This window comes from Odontesthes bonariensis, chromosome 10 (genome assembly GCF_027942865.1).
Source record: "Odontesthes bonariensis isolate fOdoBon6 chromosome 10, fOdoBon6.hap1, whole genome shotgun sequence".
NCBI lineage: Eukaryota > Metazoa > Chordata > Actinopteri > Atheriniformes > Atherinopsidae > Odontesthes > Odontesthes bonariensis.
Window position 1 is genome coordinate 5,525,854 of NC_134515.1, and position 22,761 is coordinate 5,548,614.

The 22,761-nt window shown below is 40.2% G+C and overlaps 1 protein-coding gene and 1 long non-coding RNA gene across 3 annotated transcripts; both read right to left on the bottom strand.

The window, feature by feature from the left end:
* Nucleotides 1-2,216: 2,216 nt before the first annotated feature.
* On the bottom strand, nt 2,217-11,165 carry LOC142390530 (tumor necrosis factor receptor superfamily member 14-like). Of its 2 annotated transcripts, none has more exons than XM_075476018.1 (6): nt 10,986-11,165; nt 10,776-10,871; nt 7,898-8,023; nt 7,653-7,811; nt 7,477-7,561; nt 2,217-3,082 (listed from the first exon to the last, which is right to left on the bottom strand). In XM_075476018.1, exons 1-6 carry the CDS (start codon nt 11,008-11,010, stop codon nt 2,968-2,970), a joined length of 606 nt encoding a protein of 201 aa, XP_075332133.1. In that variant the 5' UTR covers nt 11,011-11,165; the 3' UTR covers nt 2,217-2,967. The 2 variants fall into 2 exon arrangements, with proteins under 2 accessions (XP_075332133.1, XP_075332131.1); XM_075476016.1 differs by lacking the exon at nt 2,217-3,082 and adding an exon at nt 5,857-6,250 and having other exon boundaries at nt 10,986-11,162.
* Nucleotides 11,166-12,353: 1,188 nt separating this feature from the next.
* LOC142390531 (uncharacterized) lies at nt 12,354-22,476 on the bottom strand. Its single transcript, XR_012770486.1, has 2 exons — nt 19,568-22,476; nt 12,354-13,128 (listed from the first exon to the last, which is right to left on the bottom strand). It is a non-coding gene; the product is annotated as an uncharacterized LOC142390531 (long non-coding RNA).
* Between the last annotated feature and the right edge of the window lie 285 nt (nt 22,477-22,761).

Genomic DNA, 22,761 nt, shown 5'->3' on the forward strand with positions numbered 1-22,761 from the left:
GTACCAGGGGTGCTAATAGACATTCAGAATAATGTATGCTATTTATAGCAAAGTGTGCTATTTACACCCTGGTGCACTAGCTAACTGTTGCAATCAAAACTTCCGTTTGAGAACTGAATTGTTTTTCAAAATGCGCGCCTTCTCTGCAGAGACGTTGGTATGCCCACTATCACTTCTCACTGCCAAAACGCATCGGGCAAGAATCGAACCCGGGACTCCTCCATCTTTACCCAAAATGCTTACCACTACGCTAGTTGATCTTATAACATATCTATGGTGTGCAGGTATGTTTATTGTCAATATGGCTGGACGTCATGATCGCGAAATTTCTAAAAACTAACAAACTGGTTGTAATGTCTTCACTGAACATCGATTATGAAAATAAAACACAATGTTTCCATCTAGTTTTTAATTGGAACAGATATTAGTGCCGAAACCTATCAGTATTTTTCACTTTCTGATGACGAAAAAACGGATGTCCGCCATGTTTTTTTGTGCAAGCCAGCAGCTTTTATTTTGGTGTTACATCACGGGGTGTGAATAGCTCAGCTGTGTGGCCAAGGCTATTTGTACCAGGGGTGCAAATAGACACTCCGATACTACAAACGAGTCACTGGCAGGTTACTGTGCGCTCGTACAGCTCAGAACTATAGCTCTGGTACAGCTGTCTTGATTTAGCAACCCATCGGCAAATCACAAAATAGAATTTCTCAGCCAATCAGAAAACAGAATTTCTTGTTGCCGGGTGAGGTCTGAAATAGCTTCGCTGTACCAGAGCTATTCTGAGCTGTACGAGCACACAGTAACCTGCCATTGACTCGTTTATAGTATAGGCCATTAGAATTTCTGTGCGACGAAGTTGATCATTTCTCAGCGTGAGAAATGGCATGTGTGGCGTGTGAACTTGTTGAAATGCGTGTGTTTCACGCTCATTGCGTGAGACTTGAGAGCCCTGCACTTATATCTTGTCTTTTCACTGTATTAAGATCAGATTCTGCAGGTAAAATTGCAATAATAAGGTGACTTGACTTTGACTTGACTTGCCCAAGAAAAAATTACTTGAGACTTACTTGAGACTTGAAAGCTAAGACTTGGGACTTACTTGAGACTTGAAAGCTAAGACTTGAGACTTACTTGAGACTTGAAAGCTAAGACTTGGGACTTACTTGAGACTTGAAAGCTAAGACTTGGGACTTACTTGAGACTGGAAAGCTAAGACTTGGGACTTACTTGAGACTTGAAAGCTAAGACTTGAGACTTACTCGAGACTTGAAAGCTAAGACTTGGGACTTACTTGAGACTTGAAAGCTAAGACTTGGGACTTACTTGAGACTTGAAAGCCAAGACTTGAGACTTACTTGAGACTTGAAAGCTAAGACTTGGGACTTACTTGAGACTTGAAAGCCAAGACTTGAGACTTACTTGAGACTTGAAAGCTAAGACTTGGGACTTACTTGAGACTTGAAAGCCAAGACTTGAGACTTACTTGAGACTTGAAAACTAAGACTTGGGACTTACTCGAGACTTGAAAGCTAAGACTTGAGACTTACTTGAGACTTGAAAGCTAAGACTTGGGACTTACTTGAGACTTGAAAGCTAAGACTTGAGACTTACTTGAGACTTGAAAGCTAAAACTTGAGACTTACTTGAGACTTGAAAGCTAAGACTTGAGACTTACTTGAGACTTGAAAGCTAAGACTTGAGACTTACTTGAGACTTGAAAGCTAAGACTTGAGACTTACTTGAGACTTGAAAGCTAAGACTTGGGACTTACTTGAGACTTGAAAGCCAAGACTTGAGACTTACTTGAGACTTGAAAACTAAGACTTGGGACTTACTTGAGACTTGAAAGCTAAGACTTGAGACTTACTTGAGACTTGAAAGCTAAAACTTGAGACTTACTTGAGACTTGAAAGCTAAGACTTGAGACTTACTTGAGACTTGAAAGCTAAGACTTGAGACTTACTTGAGACTTGAAAGCTAAGACTTGAGACTTACTTGAGACTTGAAAGCTAAGACTTGGGACTTACTTGAGACTTGAAAGCTAAAACTTGAGACTTACTTGAGACTTGAAAGCTAAGACTTGGGACTTACTTGAGACTTGAAAGCTAAGACTTGAGACTTACTTGAGACTTGAAAGCTAAGACTTGGGACTTACTTGAGACTTGAAAGCTAAGACTTGGGACTTACTTGAGACTTGAAAGCTAAGACTTGGGACTTACTTGAGACTGGAAAGCTAAGACTTGGGACTTACTTGAGACTTGAAAGCGAAGACTTGAGACTTACTCGAGACTTGAAAGCTAAGACTTGGGACTTACTTGAGACTTGAAAGCTAAGACTTGAGACTTACTTGAGACTTGAAAGCTAAGACTTGGGACTTACTTGAGACTTGAAAGCTAAGACTTGGGACTTACTTGAGACTGGAAAGCTAAGACTTGGGACTTACTTGAGACTTGAAAGCTAAGACTTGGGACTTACTTGAGACTGGAAAGCTAAGACTTGGGACTTACTTGAGACTGGAAAGCTAAGACTTGGGACTTACTTGAGACTTGAAAGCTGAGACTTACTTGAGACTTGCACATGTGTGACTTGGTCCCATCTCTGGACGGAGCACAACTTCCTCCAGCTGGAAAGCTCCAAAACTGACCCGGTCATCATCATCTCCTTCACTGGTCACACTGGCCCCCATCTCCTCTCCAAAACTGGACCCCCACCACACCTTCGAATCCCATAGATAAAGACGTTTTCTTCCGTTTTCATTTCATCTTCCATTTTGTGCGGGTGTCCCAACAAAGTGGAACATCACTAAATCACTCCTGAAGGATTTTCATTTGCCTAACTTGCATTTCTTCAAAGAAAAACACAAAAGCATATATTTACTCTGGATGGCATTAGCCTGCACGACTGGGAGTAAGTTGCATCCTTAATTTGCTTGTAAAACCAGTGTAAAACAGGATCGTCCTCCTATCAGAGTGATGCATAAAAACCTTCCTGGATGGACGACTGAAATGCATTACCAGGATGTCCCAAAAACTCCTCCAGCTGATCCAAAATGCTGCAGCTGCCATAGATGAAGAAGGACCTGAATGCAGGCAGAACACAGAACGCAGGTGGATGCAGAAAAATTAGCTTTTTTTTTTTTATTTAAACATTTATTTATTGGTTTTTCATGTTAATATAACAACATCCAACAATTTAAACATCCAAAACACATGGCAGTAAAGGAAATAATAATTAAATGATTAAAAAATATATAAACCAATAAATCGCAGTAATTAGTAAGCAAATTACTGTGCAATTAATATGAAATAATGAAAATAATAAAAATAAACAAGTAAATAAACACATATATAAATAAAAATATTAATAGTAATAATAATAAATTTTAAAAAGTATTCAAAATATAGGTTACAGCTTGCACTCCAAACAACAAATTAAATAATTTTCATTATCTCATTCTCCCTCCCTCAACAGTTCCAGAAATATCCTCCAAATATCATAAAAATCAGAAGCCCTCTTTCTAACAATATAGGTCAGTTTCTCAAGAGCCAAACTCCATGTTAAGTTATTTAACCAGTGGGTAAAAGAGGGGCAACCAACATTCTTCCAGCATAATGCAATAAACAAAGGTCAACCATTTTTCTTTCAAAATGAGCTTTTAATAAGAGTTACAAAAACAGATCAGAACAGCAGTACCAAGGATCTGGTAAATGAAAACCAACAAGCAGGAAATACATATTTTGACGGTTGTGTTTCAATCGGTGAACTAAAGCTTGGTGAGCAACAGAGATGCAAAGGAAAGTTCATCAGAAAGCACAGAAAAGGGTGTAAAAAGGAAATTATTTTCAAGGTAAACAGGAATACAGGAGAAGCTCCAACATAAGATGGAGCAACACAATCATATATGCAGCTTCTTTAAGGCACTTACATCGCACACAATTCAACTTGGAAAATACTTCAAGTTGTCAATAGTCAATAGGAAATACTTCAGTGTACTAAGGTAGAAACTAAGTTAGTCAGACATATGAAATACACTTACAACAGAGAGTGAGCACATCTTCTTTGTCACACACTTTCAGAGTACAATGAAAATATCTTATTATTCTCCCACGCAGACAGACTTTCTTAAAATCTTTTCAAGAAATAGTCCTCCAGACTTTCAGAAGGTTCCTTTCAAGGTTTTTCAGAGGAATGTGTTTTTATGTTTGTTAAAGTACTGAACACCGACCTGTGAGTCATTCAAGCCTGAAAAGGCATTCGCCCTGTGTTTTTGAAAATAAAATAGAGTAACAGGGATAAAAAGAAAGCGAGCGAGCCAAGATTCCTAGCTAAGCTGGGAGTGAACGCCAAGGAGAAGAGATGTGTTTTGAGGAGCGAGCCTGGACCGAGGTCCTGCCAGGAGCAGGTGGTTTGACCACCGAAGTGCCCCAGCTGAATTGTGGAGCTGTAGAAGCTCTGATAAATAAGGTGGTGCCAAACCATTTACACATTTAAAAGCAATTAATAAAACCTTAAACTGAATCCAAGCCAGTGTAAAAGAGGCAAGGACAGGGGTAGTGTGCTCACGCCTTTTCTTTCCAGTCAGCAAGCGGGCGGCAGCATTTTGAACGACCTGCAAACGGTGCAATGCTGTCTGGTCAAGCCCAACAAACGAGGAATTACAATAATCTAAACGTGACGTAATAAAAGTGTGAATTAATCTTTCAAGGACATTTCCTGGGAGATAAGCTTTCGCTTTTGCCGACAGTCTAAGTTGAAAGAAGTTTGTCTTGACTTTATGGGATATCTGTTTATCAAACCTAAAGTTACTTTCAAGGACAACGCCAAGGTTCCTTGCAAAAGGATGACAATGAAACTTAAGGGAGCCAATGGCACTGTCACATCCATCTAGCAGATCTTGTTGACCAAATAAAGTTATTTCAGTTTTGCCTTTGTTCAAAGACAGAAAATTTACTTCTATCCAAGTCTGGATATCTTTAAGGCAATCTAGTAGAGCCTGACCAGAGGCTCGCTCATTTGTCTTTAGGGGTAAATAGATTTGTACATCATCGGCAAAGCAATGAAAAGAGATGTTGTACTTTCTGAAAATGGATCCCAAGGGCAACATATATAACGAGAAGAGGAGGGGGCCTAAAACAGAACCTTGTGGAACTCCACAACTTAGTAACTTAGTATAGGGGGGAAGTGGTTGAAGAGGTATGTTGAGTATGGGTGGTTATTGCAGTAACTACGGGCTTCAAAACATCAGTGCTGATAACAAAAACACTTTAAACATACATTTGTTTAAAAAGTTGTAAAAATCTTTCTAAAGATGGCCGCCTCGCTCTGCACGGCTCTTTTAGAGGGCCGGAGTATTACAGTAAATATGCCTACTGTATACAGCAGATCTATCTGAGCTGAATTTTAGCCCATTCCCTGTAGGCTGTTGTTAGTATTTATGTTAGGCTGCTATCATGTTAAAATGATACAGCGCTGTCTTAAAGGAGAACTGCTGTATTTTCAACATTAAGCTTCTTTTCTGAGTCGTCTGCAATGTTTTAGAACCCCCCTCACCGCTTTTTTGATGTTTACTGCTGTCTCTGGTATTTGCCTAATTTTGATTCATCTCAACCTGCTTCAGAACGGCAAGTCATATGCATGTCTTAAAAGGTCCGTAAAAGCACCATAAACGTCCGTTTTCAAAATAATCAACTCACCGGAGTGGTTACTGGTGTGCACTGGTAATCCATATCAAATTTCGTGGCGAAAAGTTGCTTCTGTCGTGTTTTATTTGGCAGCTCGACTCAGAAAAGAGGCTTAATGTTGAAAATACCGGAGTTCCCCTTTAAATGAAAACAGCTGAAATCACAAAATAAGAATAACATTAATAATGTTAGACAAAAGCCTGTTTAAAAAAAAAATTTAATTATATTTTATTCCAACATTTGTTTTGTGAACAACAATTAAGAACATTTTAATATAAAACCAAGGAAGAGTTTTAGAGCATTAATTTTCAAGTAGAAAAAATATTTGTACCATTTGTGAAGCAATTTTTTCTTTGTTTTTTTTATTAAATTTGAAATGGTTCACTTTGATACATAAATAAATGAGTTAGTCAAACGAGCACAAACCTTTAGTATAAAGTCCCAAAACTGTAAATAAGCAAAAACTGAACGGTACGGCTAAGACGTGATGGTGTCTTGAATCGCTGCCACAGACAACATCACTGCTCGGGCTCCCTTCTTTGACCTTTTTTTGGGTTTCAGAGCATCTGTTAAAGAAGAAAAAGACATTTCCTGTTCATTGTTATGCATTTCTAATGAAGACTCGTGTCAGGCAGGGCGAGGAAATACTGCACCGCTGTACAAATAAAGCAATAAGAAGTTGAGACTGAGATAAATATCTGTGTTTAGCAGAAGCCATTTTACAGTCGTAAGCTATGAAAACAAGTTAAATCCAGTTATAAAGTCATACTTCAGAAGGAAAATCATTTATCGTTAGTGTTTTTCTCTCCTGGGCTTCTGTCTCTTCACGACACCCAACACTGTGCAGAAGTAACTGGATTCCATGTGAATAATTTAGCAGAGACTGATAGTTCAAAGTAGTTCCCACCCTCATGTGTAACATTCAAACAGACGCTGCTTTTCTCTCCTGACACAAACTAAAACCTGAATTCTGTCTGCACCACGTGGTTATGAAACCGCTGTGGGTTGATCAACATGCTGCATTTTGCAGATCAGGTTTTCCTTTGATGCCTTCTGTCGGTGCACCAGCGCTGCACACAGTGCATGCACTCCTGCAGCTTCTCTCCAGCCACACAGTCCAGCAGAAATGCAGTTTCTGCTTAATTAACACACGCCACACAGAGCCGGCTCCCCCCTCCCCTCCCCTCAGACTTCATCAAAAGGAAATTCATTTTATTGACTCTCAATCAGGCGAGATCTTTCAGGTTACCACCAATTTCATCGGTTAAATGCTGAAAAGATGTCCTCCGTCATGATTAAACTTGGCGTTTAAAATGCCAATATTCCATCAACGTCTAAATTAACTAAAGATAATGGTTAAATAATTGGTTTTCTGTCAGTTACTTAATATTCTGACTTTATGTCAATGGCAATCAAGCACTTTGGTGCGGTTGTGATGTCAGGCATCGGTATAGATTCAACACTTCTGTGTGACATTTAAATTTTGCTTTAGCCTGACTTAGGATAGAGTGTTTTCTTTAAAAAAAAACATAATAATTTCAAAGGTTTTTCGGGCACTAGTGGCCTTTATTTGAGAGTAGATGGCAGAGGGAGTGGGGTAAACAGGCCCTGAAACCACTGCCGCTGTTCATGGGAGGCCAGTTTAACCAGGTGAGCTATCAAGGCCTCTTCAAACATTTCAAACCTAAACTCTGTGACAGTTCTGTTCAGTTTCGGGTGGTCACTGGAGGATTTTCAGAATCCACAAGAGCAGAAGTAGTTTGGTGAAGACATAATTCTCAGAATGACTTACAGAGTCCAGACAGTGCAGTTCAGACCATCTGTGGAAAAGTGGCCCGGCTGACAGTCTTCACACACCGTGTCGTTTCTGGAGCTTCCTGAAAAAAAAGAAAAAAAAAAGACAAATTCTTACCAGAACCCACATTTCCAGAAAACCCTTTGAAATACTCTGATGTTAAACGTTCTCACCGGGTTCTTTTATCCTCTGTCCCGCTGCGCAGCCGGAGTGCTTCTCTGCCCAACTACATCCTGCATTATCTCCCAAAGTCTGGCAGAAATATCCACTTAAAACGTCACAAACTGTGTCAGATGTCGTCGTACACTCCTGCCTGGCAAACAAACCTTGGTCTAAAAAAGAGAAAAATCAGGGATTATTTTAGTTTTTCCGGTTTGTTAGACGTGAGTTTCATCGAGCTCCTTCCACGTGAGCGTACCTGAGGCGCACGAAGTGCAGGTGAAACACTTTCTCAGACCGTTGGGTTTGTTCATGAAGGTGCCCGTCTCACAGCTGCTGCACTTTGTCCCAGACTGCACTGTGCAGTCTCTGCTGACGAACGTTCCTGCCCGACACGGCACAAAGATCACGTCAGAGCAGCTCCAAGGCCTTTCTCAAACAATGTTGGATCATTAACAACATTACTGCAGCTAAATTTTAACTGGGAAGTCAGTTTGACTTAAGTGTTTTGTACATATTTCATATTAATTATTTTTTGTATATTTTTATGCTGCTTTTATACAGATTTTCCTGTGTTGGGTCTATCTGCCCTGCTGTCATACAAATTATTTTCTATTCTATTTTCCATTATTCTCACATCTTCCTTACTTAATAAATCAGCCTTGGTGATGATGATATTGTCACGTTCATGGGGTTTTCCCCGTGTTTTTAGTCCTGTGTTTTCATGTTTTAGGTTATTTCGTGTCTTAGTTTTTAAGTTCATGTTTCGTTAAGTTTTGCCATTGTTTTTCCCCCACTTCCCATGTTCAGGTCATTAGTTTCATTCACTTCACCTGCCCATTGTCATCAGCTGCACCCATTTACCAATCACTCTGTTCAGAATTTAGTTTCCTGACCTCTGTTTGAAACCGCATACTACTCCTACTGCTCCTACTAACTTTTTGAGTTAGTATGCGAGTTTGAGTAAGCGAGAAGTTCCCGGATGCATACCAGATTCTCCTAAATGTTGGGTATGCATCATGAGGTTACTACTCATACTCAAACTACCCAAGATGCAACGTAATGGACGTCGCCGATCGTCATTTCCTGTCAAAACGGCAATTTCAAGCTAGCTACAACGAGGGTAGGTTCACTTCCTGTTTTCAAAACAAAAGCACCAATTGTATCATAAAGGCTTTCCCTATGATAAAAGGCAACGGGTATTTTATTTTGTGAAAATAACAGGAAGTGCGTTGCTCACTGCGGCTAGCTTTAGTAGCGCCGAATTCGTGGGAACAAAATGGTAAATAGCCGGTATTTTGTCAGGTTTTCAACACGTTGGGGATCTAAACGACTACTTTCTCACCTGAAAATGTTTCAAATGTTGCTAAAGTTTACAGAGTTTAGAGCTTAAGGGAAATCAGCTTCAGGCCGGCTGATTTCGGCTCGGGCAGGAGCGAGATGCATTGTGGGTAAACGCTCTGCATACTGTCTGATCGAGTATGCAGAATGGAAGTATGCAGTTTCGAACACAGCCCACCTTTCCCCTTCCAGTTTGTGATTTCCTATCCCCGATTTCACCATTCCCCTTTCTTCTGACGCCACACCACGTCCCGTCAGCTCAATTCAGTTCAAGTTAAGCGTTTTTCATGCCATGTCAAGTCTTTTTGTTTTTGTCACGTTCATAGTCATGTTTTGTTTCCATAGTTAAGTGACGTCATTGTTTTGACTTTTGTTGTTTTGAAAATAAACCAAGTTTGCTTTTCACCTCTGAAGTCCGCATTCTGTATTTCAAATTTTTATTCTTTTATGTTATTATATGTTGTACTTTGCGAGTGAAGTTTTACCGGAGTCAAATTCCTTGTTTGTTTAGTAAAACCTGACCAATAAAGCTGATTCTGATTCTGATCAGTGTCCTGCCAACCCCCATACTGACAGATAATGTATGTTATCAAGAACTAAATGTTTGGTGCAGTTACTTTAACTTGCAGGGTTAACTGTGTCCTCTGCTGCTTTGGGTTGATCATTAATCAAGAAAAACATCCAACTAATTTCTGTAATTTTACCCGTTTGACTGCCCTAAGTGTGGCAAGATGAGAAAATAGCAAATAAGGAATAAAGGCTTTTGATGAACGATGTTTACAGAGGGCGTTACATCCGGGAAATATTACCACGTGAATGCAGTGGGGGTTTTTTTTCTTCCTCTTAGTCTGTTACGCGTGTTCATTCAACGCCGGCATGTGGGAAAGTCAGCAGCTACGCGGAAAGGAACGAGGTGTTACATGTAAAACAAAAGGTGTAGTTTCAATATCAACAAACTAAAGAGGATGTTGCACAGAGGTATTCACAGATGAGGTAAGCACCAAGTTGCTCTCTGTGATTTGCATCATTCCACTGTTCCTGTAAAGTTCTTTGAACTGAGTGAAAAAGTTTCAGGGAGGAAAGCAGGCCTCCCTTTAGACACTCCGGGGAGGAAATGCTAATTTAGTGGCGAAAAGAGCAACTTAAATTAAAATAATGATAATAATGTGACTTCAGAACTGAAACATGAGTTTTTGGGGGAAATTTAACAACCTGAGGAACCACTTAGGACAGATAATTCGTGTATTTGGTGAAATCTGCAGATGTCATTTGGCAATTTGAGTTTTTTCCTTGTTCACTGAAATATGTGTGGAATTTATTAGATTGATTTTATGGCTTTTTAGGAATTTAGTAAAAGCAAAAGAAGAGGAGCGAGACTTTGAAAACTTTTGCAAAAACGAATTTTAATGATTGTTTTAAAGTTTTATTATGATAATATCTCTGTATATTCCTCAGATCTTTCATTTCTTTCTTTTAACTGTTGAAGATGGGTGGGTAACATAAGTTTGCAGCTATAATTCCCAAACTTTATTTAAAAATATATATATTTTTACCGTTTTTAAAGTTGGAAAACTGAAAAATTACAGATGGAAAAATAAATGAAATGATTATATGGCGCGTGTTTCCATCATAGCACATTTTCAGTGTGTGTGACACTGCTGAGTAATTTAATGGAGCTTTGTATCAAAAACAAACTCTTGTCTTGTAAAAGAGTAGCTTCTCTCTTGAAACAAAATGGCCGGAGGGTTCCGCTCAGTTTCGTTTTGTTTCCATGCCACCTCCGCGCGCATACGCACCTTCGTGGCACGTCGGGCAGCACTGCCCGTCCCCTGAAGTGTACTCTTTGGGCCGACAGCACGACCCAGGTGTGAGGAAGAGACCGACCGTCCCCACTGAAAAACACACCAGAAACGCACACGTTCGTGGGGGAACACACGGGATCAGACACGCGCGCACACATCCAACCACAGCACTGTAAGAAGTCACATTGATGTCAGCCGACTTACCGAAGACAAGCAACGTGGGAAACATGTTAATTCGTGTTAATTTCACGTTGCCTTACAGGTTATTCGAGCCATCATTAGTTCATCTTTTGGTCTGGTCTTTTTTTTCCTTTTGTATATTGTTCCGTAAGGAAGTGGCTGCAGAACAAAATGGTTGAATGTTGCCAGATCAGATTCACCATTAAGGTGAACATCCGTGTGGGCTTTAGCTTTCTACAGACCAGAACATTCCCTACTCTGCAAAGACCCTTAGAGACTAAGCCGTGCTGTGAGTGGAGGAGGTTTGCTCTGAGAAAGGTGCTGTACAGGCATCCAGACAGAAAGCAGCCCAGTTTCTGTTTAACTCACCTTCCAGCTCACTGAGTCATCTCACACATCACATATGCACAACAGAGATGAAGAATGAAACAGTGACTCAATGAGAAAACCCTCCCCTGCTAAAGGGACAGTTCGCCTCTTTTGACATGAAGCTGTATGACATCCCATATCAGCAACATCATTTATGAACATGTTCTTACCCCCTGCTGCGTCCTGTGAGCCGAGTTCTGTGGGAGAAGGATGTCATGACATGCTCATGACTTCTGGCCTAGTTACATCCTGTGCTTGTTGACTGGTTCATATGAATATTGTTGATAGTTAGAATGAGCGTGTTGATGATAAACTGCGAAAGCTAGGCGCCTCCAGAGAGGGCCACGTACACTTGTTATGATAAAACGGTATAAAAGGGTGTCACAAAATGAGCTCGTCGGACATTTTGTACATTCTGTATGCACATTTGCTGTGACGGTTTGTTCAATAAACTCCCCAATGGACGGCTGACCAACGCGGGATTCGACTCTAATTTCTCCACAACAGTTCCAGCCTCGATTTGGTGTTGACGAAGGTAGTCCGGCTAGTTTGCTGGGGCCACAAAAATAAAGCGTTTTGCTTCTCAAAACAAGAAAATGTTCATAAATGATGTTGCTAATATGGGATGTCATACAGCTTCATGTCAAAAGAGGCGAACTATCCCTTTAATCTACAGAGCTGACTGAAATGTGCACGACTGTTTGCACAGCGGCGGGTCTGACGGGGAGAAGCAGGTTGCATGTCGTCTGTGGCTGAGACTGCGGTGGCTTCTCCTGGTGGTGGTTCCTTGAAGCTGGTATCTTCTCCCTGTGAAGCAGACAGTGAAGCCCTAAAGGAGGCACTCAAGGAAACCTGGTGGGAGCCTGGAGCTTAAATACCAGAGCCGGCCGGATGAGTCACAGGAAGAGGCAATCAGGAGGAGGCAGACACGCAGTCCAAAAACCACCCTGACACTCCTGAACTTATCTAAGATATAAAGCGCAAGTTAGCTTCTGCAAAGCAAAGTCAAAACATAACTCAAAGTTTATCAGATTGCATTTAGTTTTATTAATAGATCCAGTTTTACTCACAGTTGTCTGTTTGAATATATGACATGTGACAGTATGGAGACAAAAAAAAAAAAAACTTCAAAACATTGCAACATATTTTCTGCTGCTTCAGATCAGGGAGCAAATATTGGTGTGAAATTCAGCTTCAGCTAAACAAACCGTAAAAATAAAGGAGTGAGAGTGACAACAGACAAGTGAGTGCGATGCACAGAAGAGAAACGCAACTGTATACGTCTCCTTAATGGAGCCAAATGAAGATGGACACTATAACAACATGTAGTAGTTTACGTTTTAGTTACCAGAATCTGCTAAAACTAACCAGTTACTAATGCTTAGAACTGAATCCAGAGCAGTTTATTTACGGCCCGTCTGCTGAGAGCGTGAAAAATCTTAAAGAATATGTTACACGGGTCCAGTATTCTGCTCCTATCAGGCACAAAAAGCTGAGGCTGAGGCAGCTGATGAGGATCAAACTGCGGGCTGGAGATATTCATCTTTTCTTTAGAAGAAAACGCCTTCCCGGTTTCATCTCTGTGGTCTCACGTCCTCTCTTCCTTTGTGGCGACAGTCCATCCGGCTCCTCTCCTTCTGTTCCTGTTTCCATCTGCATCAGAAGCACAGAATCAAATTAACTGCGGCTTGCATCGATTCTCCACATTTATTGAGATCGTTGAAGTGAATATGGGTGAGTCTTATCTGTATTCCTCCATCAACCTTTGTCTCATTCCTGCTCTCTTTCTTGTATCCTCCTGGAATGATGAAGCACATTTGTTTGCTTACCAGCTGAGACGGAGCCAACATCAACAATCCATCACCCTCACATCTGAGCGTACATCCTTGTTCTCTATCCCAAACTCCTTCTGCACCATCTCTCTGCTCCTCTCCTGATGTTCGTTTCAAGCAGAGCGTTAGTGCATGTGCACAAACTGTACTGCTGCGTGCACAAAGCTGTGCGCTACAGGTGAGGCGAGCCAGACCCGGACTTTTTTGTGCATGTGAGGGACCAAGCTTAAGTAAGGACAAAGGTATTCAAAAAATGAGCAACAATTTCAATTTAATAGTTAAAAAATGATTAAATCCAAAAAAATATCAAATATGAATAACAATTAAATCATACAAAAAACTAATTTGGAACCAACTAAAATGAGGTCAACAACACAACCAAAAACTGACCTCCAAACAAAGAAGCAAAGGCTGCTTAAATAGGGACGGAGTAACCTAAATCTGCCACATGAGGGGGCATAATAAAGGGGAAAAATTACTAAATTAGCTACAGCAAGATATAAAACAAATAAAGCTAAACTAACTTTAACTTAGCACAAATAAAAAGTGAATGTTAAAGTGACAAAATGAAGGAACTAAGGCCAAATTTAACAAATAAAGTCCCCCCCGCCCCCCAGTCTTTTAGAAAGAGTGGTATGTTCCAGGCTTCCTCCTCCAGCTGATCTGAATTTGCAGATCAGAGCAGAAGAACAAGTGGAAGTAAATCATTCAAAAAGTGATCTAAAATGCAAATATAGAATAAATAAAAACTAACACGATGTGGTGGTGGTGAGAGCATCCACCACAGTGCACGTTCTGAACCAAAATGAACCTTTAATATGGTGAATATGTAAAAATCAACCGTCCCCTTTTCCATTGTTTAATCATCCCTTGCTGCTAGCTTGTTTAAACTTCCATGGGAGGCACGTATGATCAGTAGCAGGGCAGATGCCCCAGTAAAAAGGGTTTCCTCTGCAGAAAGTAGGCTGAACGGCACCTGAGAGGAAGTGTCTTTTTGTTCTCTCCTGCAGACACTATCTTTAATTCTTTCTGCCATTCTTTAGTTTTACTTCTGCTTCTCACCCTGCTGACTGCCACCCTGAGCACACAGACAACAGCAGGGAACAGGATTATGTATCCTCCAGCTTGAGTTGACGATGTACCAGATCTGGTGCCGTGAGTAGCTTCTCATTTCTTAAACCAGCACGTCGGAAGACACAAAAGATGTTAATCTGTTTCAGAAGGGTCGCGTTGCTGGCATGCATCAAGCAAAGAAAACATCTGAAGAAACTGATAAAACTGGGTTTAAAACCGTCCAACGCATTACTAAAAACTGGAAGGATAGTGGGGAACCATCTTCCAGGAAAAATAATCATGAATCATCGTGATCGGCGACCACTTCAACGTTTGGTGAAATCAAATCGTAAAAAAAAAAAACACCAGCGCACTCACAGCTATGTTTAATAGTGAAAGTAAGAGCATGTGGGGGCAGTGCTATGATCTGGGGTTGCTGCAGTCTACGTTCAGCAAACATTATTATTATCGCAGGTATTTTCTTTATTATTATTTTCTTTTTTTCCTTTATTTTATTTTGTAAAAGTCTGTTGCTCACAGGCTTTTATTTTGTAAAAGTCTGTTGCTGTCTGCTGTGGAACAGGAAAAGAAAGTAATCGGCGGATCCACCAAACATGGAGAAGGGTACGGAACTTTTACTCGGCCATTTTCATTTTAAAGTTCTTCCAGACGGCGGAGTCGACAGAACCAAAGTCATCTGTAAACACTGCCAAGTTGAATTGTCTTCTCAGCGTAGTAGTTCCAGTCTAAAATATCACTTAAAGGCAAAACACACAACTGATAGCAGCAAGTCATTCAAGGAAACAGACAGTGGAGCGAGGCTTCTACATAAAAACTACAGAAAGATGCTGATGTTAAAAGTGTATTTGCACAACAAATGTTATGGCACTTTCATTCATATGGCAGCACATTTAAAATAAAACTAAATGCTAAAAGCTATACACTACTTTTGGATTCATTTTTGGATTTTGCGTACAAATGCGATTAATCAGATAAATCATGTGATTAATTAGATTAAAAATTGTAACCGTTGCCCAGCCCTAATAAATAAATATATATATATATATATATATATATATATATATACATACACACATACTATACATATATATTAATCTGCGCGCGCGTGTGTGTGTGTGTAGACATATTGGAAGTTATCCCAAATCTTGACCCATCTCACCGACAATGTGGAGCTGAAAAGACAAACCGGCGGAAGAAAAGGACGCTATTCGCGGACCTGGCAACTCCGAGTTACCGGAAGTGACTTCAGGAAACAAAGGAGGCGGGCCTTAAACAGACGCTCCTGAAACTGTTTAAATGTTTGTTTAGCGCTGTGTTTTAAATTATCATCAGAAACCTGTAAAACTAAACAGGAACTTTGTGAAGTTCGCAAACGAGCGAAATTTAAGAGAGAACACATCCGTAAAACATCTTACCGAAGGCTGGATTTATAGTTTTATCTGCCGATCTGTGCTACCCCATCAGAAAATAATACCGTTCATTCTCAGACAGTTTCCTGCTTGCAGGTAGTTGGCATAAAAGTAATAATGCTATGTATACAGTGAATGACGTGATGGGCGTTCAAAGATCAAAGCGCGAGCATGTTTCTGCAGGACAGTGGAAATGACCCCATCAAAGTATGCCGATATACATATTTATGCAGGCAGAGAAATTATAACTTATATGTGAATAATTATCTTGATTTATACTGTTAAAGGGCTTAGAAAGCAACCAGTCCGGATATAATATCCTTAAATGTTCAGCACATGTTTGAGACAGTGGGAGTACAGATACATAATAATAATAATAAGAAGAAGAAATATAACAACGTTTTTCTGAAAACTTACTAAAACTAACTGAACATCTCAAAACTCTTCAGCCCTACAACAACATCTACATGGAGAAAAAAGGTCTGGATCTGTGTTATACGCGCAGTAATTTACGAAGTTCACGAAGCCAGGTTCACATACTTTGCACAATATCACTCATTAAAAACCAAACTTAGAACCATAAATTAGCTCAGTGGAGGACACAGAGAGAACTTCGCTGTTATTTGAGTAAAAAGAAGCATTAACTGTAATAAAGTGGAGAACACTAACCGCTTTTTGAACCACGAAAGTCTCACAGCTGGTTTGGAAATCTGAAATAATTCTGAGGTTGAAGGCTGAACGTAATCTAAGTTTCTCCTGCTGTGCGCATGCGCAGGAAACAAAAACAAGTGCAAAGTAAGCACCAACTGAATGCCTGGAGGGCAGGGCGGTGTGTGCAGCAGTTACACAGTAAACAAGGCCGGGTGCATGCAATAAAACAAGGTTAAGGGTTTAATATTACACTTTATTTGACATATTTATGCATTGTGCTCATACAGAGTTGATACACTCCAAGAGCAGTGGAGTGAAGGGAATGGTGTGAAGGGGTTTTTTTGGAGCTATTTATTCCTTATCTTCATTACTTTGAATTTTGTTTAAATTTATTCTTGGGTTACTTTATATTTTGGGGGGTTATTTACAGAGTTTATTTGTAGGTTAATAATTGTATTTTGTTTCTTTGTTTTAAGTTACGGCAGTCGTCCACCATTCCGTCACGTCAACTTAACTCGCCGGATTGGATGCCTAGTCTCGCCGTGTTGCTACTACAGTGGGTGTGTACAGGGGGGCGTGTAAAATGGCTCCGGGGGGAAGTAAATAACTTGTGATTTTAGGCAACCGAAGTTTCTCCCTGTAAAAATTTGAGTTTTGGAGGGAAATGAATGTGTATAAATCGTCAGCAATGGAACATTATTTCGTATTTCACCATGGCTGTGGATCTGCGAGCGAGGAGAGCTGCTGCTGCTGCTGATGCGACACAGGAGATCACATGATCTACTGTCATTGGATAACGCACTCCGTCTGCCGTGGCAAATTTGCATAAAGTTCGAGCGAGCCCAACTTTTTGACGTGCCGCAAGTTGGATACGGCTTGACGTGCCGGAATAGTGGACGACTACCCTGACAGAAGAACTGTGGGTCCGTTCCCTATAAATATAGGGACTGGTATAGGACCAGGATGGAGTGGGGTGGGGCCTATGTTTTTTTTTTTGTTTTTTTTTTACCAGAGCAGGAGAAGCAGCAGAGGACAAAGAAAAGTTATATCTGTATAATTTGCTTGTCAGCTGGAAAAATAATCCGTCAAAATGGTATTGGACATTGGACTTCTTTTTTTTGCCTGCGTACGAAACCCAACCCCAGTTCAGTAGTGGCACGTTACAACTTATAGGATGTTTGGTTTGACAAATAGTTGCCATTACAGGGTTAAAACAGGAAAGGGACCGAGTTGAATGTTGATGCTTACACAACAGAGTCCAAACAGTTGGAATGAAGCTGGAAAAGTTCCAGAATCAGGAAATAGGGAGGAATTTTCCCATCTGACTGGAGCAGAGATGGGCTGCGAGGCCGATACCAAACCAACTTTTGCCAATGATATTTACGTCATGTTTGTATGGCAACACAAAAGTTTATCTTGGATAAAAAATATCTTCTGTGTAACTTGAATCTTTTAATAAATTAATAAATTCTTAACAGACTTGGAGTTTGTTCTTCTTGTTATCTTCTCTCAGATAAACGAACACAACAACAGTCAGTGAAACTGAAAGAACAAAATAAACCACACGCTAACCACATCCCATAAAAATGTGATTGCCCTGAAGATTTTTCAAACCTTTGTACTTTTCTAATGAACCTGACGAGTCACTGGTTCATAAATAAGACAGAAGGAAAAACCCGCTGGCAGAAAAACATTAAAGAATCATTAACACAAATCAGCAGAGTAAAGTTTATCCAACATGTTTGGAGTTTGGAGGTTAAAAAGTACCCGCTCTGACAGAAATAAAACAGACTGAGACGTGGGGCATGCGGTAAGTTACCACAACCAGACTGAAATCTGTCCATCTGCGGGCTGATGATACTCAGATGTACTTATCTATGAAACCAATCAGCGGTCAGACTGTGTCTCAAAGATATAAAGAGCTGGATGACTCAGAACTGTCTGCTTCTAAATTCAGACAAAACTGAAGTTGAAACTGTCCACGACCACGAGATGTGTCCTCCGACATGCTTAAGTAATGAGAAGCTCCTCACTGCATCCGTTAGGGTTATTAAACCAAATCTAATTTATTTGTAGCACATTTAATGTCCGAAACAATTCAAAGTGCTTCACATAAAATAAAAGCATTGCAGCAGGGAGTGGAAGAAGCATTAAACATACATAAAAGAATATAAAGAGAAACAAATAAAATAATTTAAATGATTAAAAACAAGCAACAGTCCAGCTAAATGCTGCTTCTCCATGTTTAGTCTGGACTCTGGACTGGACCAGCTGACCTGAGTCCTTGGATAAATAACTTGTTGCCAGCTGAAACAAAACCATCCGATGGGAGGCTCTGTTTCCTATTTGCGGAGTTAAAACCAGGTGGTGACTTTTTTTTTTCTTTTGGATGCTTGTGTTACACACTTTATGTGGCACACAGCCCATTGTTCCAGATCTGCTGCTGAAGCTCACTTTCAATGTACAAATTCAAATCACTCAATCTCTGTTTGGACCAAGAAATGTTACTTCCCCCCCATGACACAAGCAGCCAGCTGCTCTGACTGTGCATCCCTTGCCTGATCAGCCATAAAAGCCCAGATTTTGGACATCTCAGTGGTAACTTCCTGTGTGCTACAGTCGGTTAAATTGAAATGATGATGAGATATAGGTAGCATTAGATGGAGGATGATATTTCTTTCTCAAACTCCTTCAAAACTGCCTTTATTTGTGCCGTCTTCACCTTAAATACTGCCTCGAAGAGGAAGACCATGTCTCCCTATACATGGAGCTGACTGCAACAATCCTCCCTTCTCCCTGTTATCTCCATATGTGCAGATTCTATCATCTGTAGCCTACAATGTTTCCAACCAATAAAACTGTCCCGATGTGTCCATTCTATCTCATGTTTGCCAAATATCACCAAAGCTTTCTTCCAGTTCTTGCAACCACTGCTGCCAAAGCGGAAAATCTTTGAGTTTTTTTTACAGCAAAAAGTATTTTCAGATTCACTGAATATTCCAACCAAATGTGCTTTTCAAAACTACCACCACCACCACTCTCCCTGTTCTCTGTCTGGATATGATGACAAGAAAGCTGGAGACGTAATTATTAGACATTTTATTTTTGATTGATGATAATAACAGCCAGAGAACAGACAGAGAGAAAAAGCTTCTATTTTCAGAGCAAAAACAAGAATAAAAGAACTCAACATGATTATCATACCAACTACTTACAGTTTATCATCAGTTTATCTCTTTACTTTTAATTAGCTGGAGTGATGAGGACTTACCTTCTTGAAACATCTCTGTATATCCATCTCACTCACGGACTCTTGGTGATGCGCGCAGGAGCAGCTGCAGCCGCGGCCGCGGAGCGACATGATAAATCCCAGCCTTCAGTGTCGGAATAGATTAGGTTTCCAGTGTCGTGCCAATGTATGGCGCACTACGTTAATCCAACAACCTGTAGTGTAAAACATCATAAACATCCTGCAGCCATTTGCTGTAGTAAAGAACAGTCTGTCGGAGCAGGTTTTTATCATCTTTATCCGGTGATCTTCAGCCATGCTACAGAATGTCTGTCTCTAAGATTAAGTGACGCATGACCAAAGATTACGCGTAAACAAGGCCAGTCTGCATACCTCATCACAACAAAAAAAGAAAACCCGGAAGAATTTATTTTTTTCAAATAAAACGTATATCAGTTATAACCCGGAGCCTAACGTTTGGTAAAGATGTTACACATAAAGCGCTTGTTTTGCAGTTTTTTTTGCTTTACAGGCGAAGAACATCTGGATGAACCGATAAGAGATCATGGATCAGCCTGCCTGAGGCTGTGCTGGTCTGATTGGACCTGAAATTCTGGTGAACCCACCATTTCAATCGTCAATGAAATGAGCCGTTCACTTATATTTGTTGTGAGAAAAGTTGACCCAAAGTCCCAGAACACTCTGCGTAATAATTCTTTGGAGACGGTTTGTTTATTCGGGGCACCGCCCCCATCAAAGGCTACTTCCTGTTCAACTTAAATTAATTAGGTAATGCAACATTATTATGAAACTAAAATCGATTACTCAAACAGCATGCATGGCAGGTAGTCTGTGAGCATTTATACAGGCAGTAGTGGTTGCATTTGGTTCATGACTTACCGTGTAAATATGTTTCATGGGGAAGAGGCGTCCATGGAAGGAACAAGCCGGTGACCGGAGGCTGCTCTTTCATAGGTTCTGTCAAGATTCCAGACTGCGTCCAAGTCCGATCAATATGGTTTTAAGTTCTTTATCAAATGTGATTGATTCTAGACACTTCTCATTAAAAATCACACCCCTGGTATCCAAACATAAAGGTTGATTAAAGCCTTCGATCGCTTTATTTAAGATTTGCCAGACGTTTTAAAAGTAATTTGTAATGTTAAGTTTAGCAAATTAAAGTAACTGTAATACCAAAAGATGTGTTTGTTGGCTCTTTTTTAAATAAAGGTAAATTAGGTTTTACAGTCAAAGAGGAGCCTGCATGAACATTTGTGGGTTTCCACGTGGAAGGACTGTCCACTCCGATACAGCGGTGTGCACGAGGGAGGAACACTACAGTCAGGGGAGACGTTTGGCCTTAACATCTGTTCTCCATCTTCTGAGGAGCAGACTTTCAGGGGCACACAGGTGGTGTCAGCCATGGATATTCAGGGATAAGGTGGATGTGGGTGTAGGCTCATTTAAACACCTGTTTGTTTAGTGTTTAAAATCGCTGTGATGATCTTATATGTATTTTTAATGCTTCTTACACTCCCTGTTGCAATGCTTTTATTTTATGTAAAGCACTTTGAATTGTTTGAACATGAAATGTGCTATATACATAAATTTGATTTGATTTATCTGTGTGAGTTTTGTCCACATACTTAGTTGATCATAATCTTTGTTAATAAAGTTTCATCCTCTTTTGCACCACATATCACATTTAACTAAAAAGAAATATTTTTAGAAAGCTGCAAGGAGCAAACTACAAACTCTACATCGGTAGATAAAGCACGCGTGCTTCAATGGGCTTTGAAAGGAAATATATAAGAAAAGCTGAAGGGACAATAAGAAAAATAAGCACAAACTTACTACAAACTGACATCTTTAACAGCAACATCAGATTTGTTTTATATGAAAGATTTTCAACCAAACCACAACACCATGAAACTTTGTCTTTTTCTTTTTCGATTGGAGACAATAATTGAGAGGGGCGGCTCCACTAAGGGCAAAATCATGCCATTTGTCTCCCAGTAAGAAGTCATATCCCTCATGGGTCTGTGAGAGGAACTTCCATCCTATTCTAACATCCAAGACAGTCTACAGCAGTAAAATCAATATGTTCGTTTGCACTGCGGCTGCAACAAATCAGCAAAAGCTGGTAAAATGCAGTAACAGCCGTTTCTGAGTGTCCTTTCAGTTCTGGATGCAAAGCCTGCTTTAAGCAGAGGTTAATAAAAACTTTTAGACTTTTCCTCGTTGTCCCACCAGGTAAATGCACGAGCACAGATCAGTCCCTGACAGTCGAACCACGAAGAGACCTTCAGCTGCCACCGAGCACAGGAACACCAAAAGCTTCCAGGTGTAGGTCGACTTCCAGGCTGTTCCAGGCATCAGTGGGTGCAATAAATCCAACCGTGCCCCGGTCATAAAGTGAACTGAAATGCATCCTGGTCAGATGCACATCAGTTTAAAAAAAAAAAAAGGCTAAAAGCCTTGGAGATCCTGTAGATCATTCCATGCAGTTTCAGTCTTTTTTCAATGCGACTCAAATTCAATTTAACATGTGATTCATCCAACTGTTAATCGGGTCGCAGAGGCAACAGCTCCCTTATGTCATATAAAAATAATGATGTCACCATTATGTTAGGGAGGGAGAAACCGAAACATGAGGAATAAACCACATGCAAACATCTATGACAGCAACATCACGCTCAGCCCATAAAAATGTGACCAATCATGAGATTCTTCAACCTTTGTACTTTTCTTATGAACCCAGTTTGTACACATCGCAGTGTGTTTTTCACCATAAATGAGTTTTATACAGAACAGATTCACCAACTTTGTGCTGAATGGCTTTCAGTCCAAAACCTGGAGCAGCTCTAAAGTTGGAACATTAAAGGAGAACTGCGGTATTTTCAACATTAAGCCTCTTTTCTGAGTCGTCTGCAATGTTTTAGAACCCCCCTCACCGCTTTTTTGATGTTTACTGCTGTCTCCGGTATTTGCCTAATTTTGATTCTTCTCAACCTGCTTCAGAACGGCAAGTCATATGCATGTCCTAAAAGGTCCGTAAAAGCACCATAAACGTCCGTTTTCAAAATCATTAACTCACCGGAGTGATTACTGGTGTGCACTGGTAATCCATATCCAATTTCGTTGCGAAAAGTTGCTTCTGTCGTGTTTTATTTGGCAGCTCGTTCATGCTCGCACTATTTTCTTAGCGGTGGCGGAGTAATATCAACGAACATCCA